The 1809-nt window shown below is 63.0% G+C and overlaps 1 protein-coding gene across 1 annotated transcript in view; it reads right to left on the bottom strand.

Moving 5' to 3' along the window:
- Positions 1-78: 78 nt before the first annotated feature.
- The window catches only part of ATP8B2 (ATPase phospholipid transporting 8B2), a 12503-nt gene continuing 10772 nt past the window's right edge, over positions 79-1809 (bottom strand). The window contains exons 12-15 of the mRNA XM_023534311.1: positions 1702-1809; positions 1354-1437; positions 806-1051; positions 79-672 (exon numbers count right to left, since the gene is read on the bottom strand). Coding sequence (XP_023390079.1) covers positions 502-672; positions 806-1051; positions 1354-1437; positions 1702-1809 — 609 coding nt within the window. The 3' untranslated portion in view covers positions 79-501. The remainder of the gene's footprint in view (positions 673-805; positions 1052-1353; positions 1438-1701) is intronic.

The raw sequence follows: 1809 nt of genomic DNA on the forward strand, positions 1-1809 counted from the left end.
AAAAGGTTCCTGGCAAGCCAGATGCAACCTGAGAGCATGGCATTCTGATACCACCAACATCCTGCCTTCCAGCCTCCCTTCCCCTGCTGCTCAGGGGGTCCCTGCCCCGCCCTGCTTGGAGCTCAGGGGCCCCCAGGAACAAGTGGGCCTTTGCACTTCCAGCTCGGTGACTTGGAACCGGACTCTCGGCAGCCTCCGGGGTGGGACTATCCCGACCACCCACCAGCAGTCGCTTTGCTGACCATGACGCCAGCCACCCCTTGGCTTCCCTTGGAGCCCTGGCCTCCTGCAGCCCGGCAGGGCTGTTCTTCACCTCCGTGGACGTGGACGCACTCCGAGGCCAGCGCCTGGGTCGGATGCACCCAGCTACTCCCACCCCCCGCCGGCACCGTGCGGAACACAAGGAGTGGTGAGCAAACGCCTGCGATGGGCAGGCGGGCCACCCACCAGGAGCCCCAACAGCTGCGGTCCCTCAGCGGCTCGAGAGGGAGCCACGGGGACTCATCCACAGACCGGAAGTGACGGGGACTCACCCACAAACCGGAACTGGTCAGGGAACATGTCGAACAGCCCGTTGCTGTGCATGGCGAAGAGGATGGCGAAGTACACGGCCAGGCTGCCCCAGATGAAGAAGTGGTTGATGGCCGTCCAGTAGCCCGTGTCCAGCCCGATCTGCAAAAAGCAGGGGCTGTCACGGGCAGAAGCGCCATCAGCCCCAAAACAGAAGGGCGGCGCCCAGAGCAGCCCCGGGGAAGGGACGCTCACTGTCTCCAGCGCCGAGTGCAGTTCCTGGACTGCTACCTACCTGTATGCTGACCACGATGACCAACGAGGTAGCCACGGTGACCGCGAAGGACTGGTAGTCAGCCAGCTGGGTGCCGTCGTCCCGGGTGGCCTCGGCGAACGCCCCGTAGGGGACGAAGAACATGAGCACGGAGGTGTAGATGCCCTGGGCGATGCAGATGAAGAATTCACGCTTGTTGAACAGCAGGTTCAGCTGGCCTGGCTCGTACAGCTTGGGGTGCTCCATGCTCCGCTGCTCAGGGACGTCCTGGGGTGGGTCACACAGGAGGCCTCAGCTGCCGCCCAGACTCGGGATGCTCAGGGCGGGCCCCTCCCTTCTAAGTTCTTGGACGCCAGACCCAGACTCCAGACAGCTGCCCCTGGTGGGTCCGTGCTCGGCAGCCCGAGGAAGTCACAAGCCAGCTGCAGCTCGGAGGAGCAGCCATACGCTGCCCAGCGGGAAAGGCTGCCCCCGGGGCCCACAGTGTCACATGCCTACTGCCACCAGTATGACTCCTCCCCTGCACTGTCCGTCCCCCCACCGCGCCCCATCACAGGACTGCCCCGCACCTGATCGAAGACCCCCATGGCCAGGACCGGGAGCGAGGTGTACACGATGTTATAAAGGGTGATGAAATACTGGTCATAGACGGTCTGGAAAGAGAACGGGGTGGCAGAGGCATGAATGCGCTGCCCTGCACCCCGGACCAGGCAGAGGAAGGCAGCTGACCCGGCGTACGTGGCACCCCAGGGAGTTTTCTGGAACTCCCCCTCCACTCTTTCAATGAGCACTTTTTTTAAATGCATGAACCCGATGACAGTCAAGCCCTGAAGGACTGGGCATGGAGCAGAACAGACACAGTCCCCGCCCTCGAAGAACTGAGAGGCAGACAGGCCGGCGGACGAGGCGCTCGCTACCTGGGCCGAGAAGCCGCAGAAGAAGCCGAACCAGAAGTGGACCATGGTGAAGGCGAAGTTCTTGTAGAAGAAGTAGCAGAGGAACTTGCACATGCGCAGGTAGGACCA

This window comes from Pteropus vampyrus, unplaced genomic scaffold (genome assembly GCF_000151845.1).
Source record: "Pteropus vampyrus isolate Shadow unplaced genomic scaffold, Pvam_2.0 Scaffold124, whole genome shotgun sequence".
In the NCBI taxonomy this organism is placed as follows: Eukaryota; Metazoa; Chordata; class Mammalia; order Chiroptera; family Pteropodidae; genus Pteropus; species Pteropus vampyrus.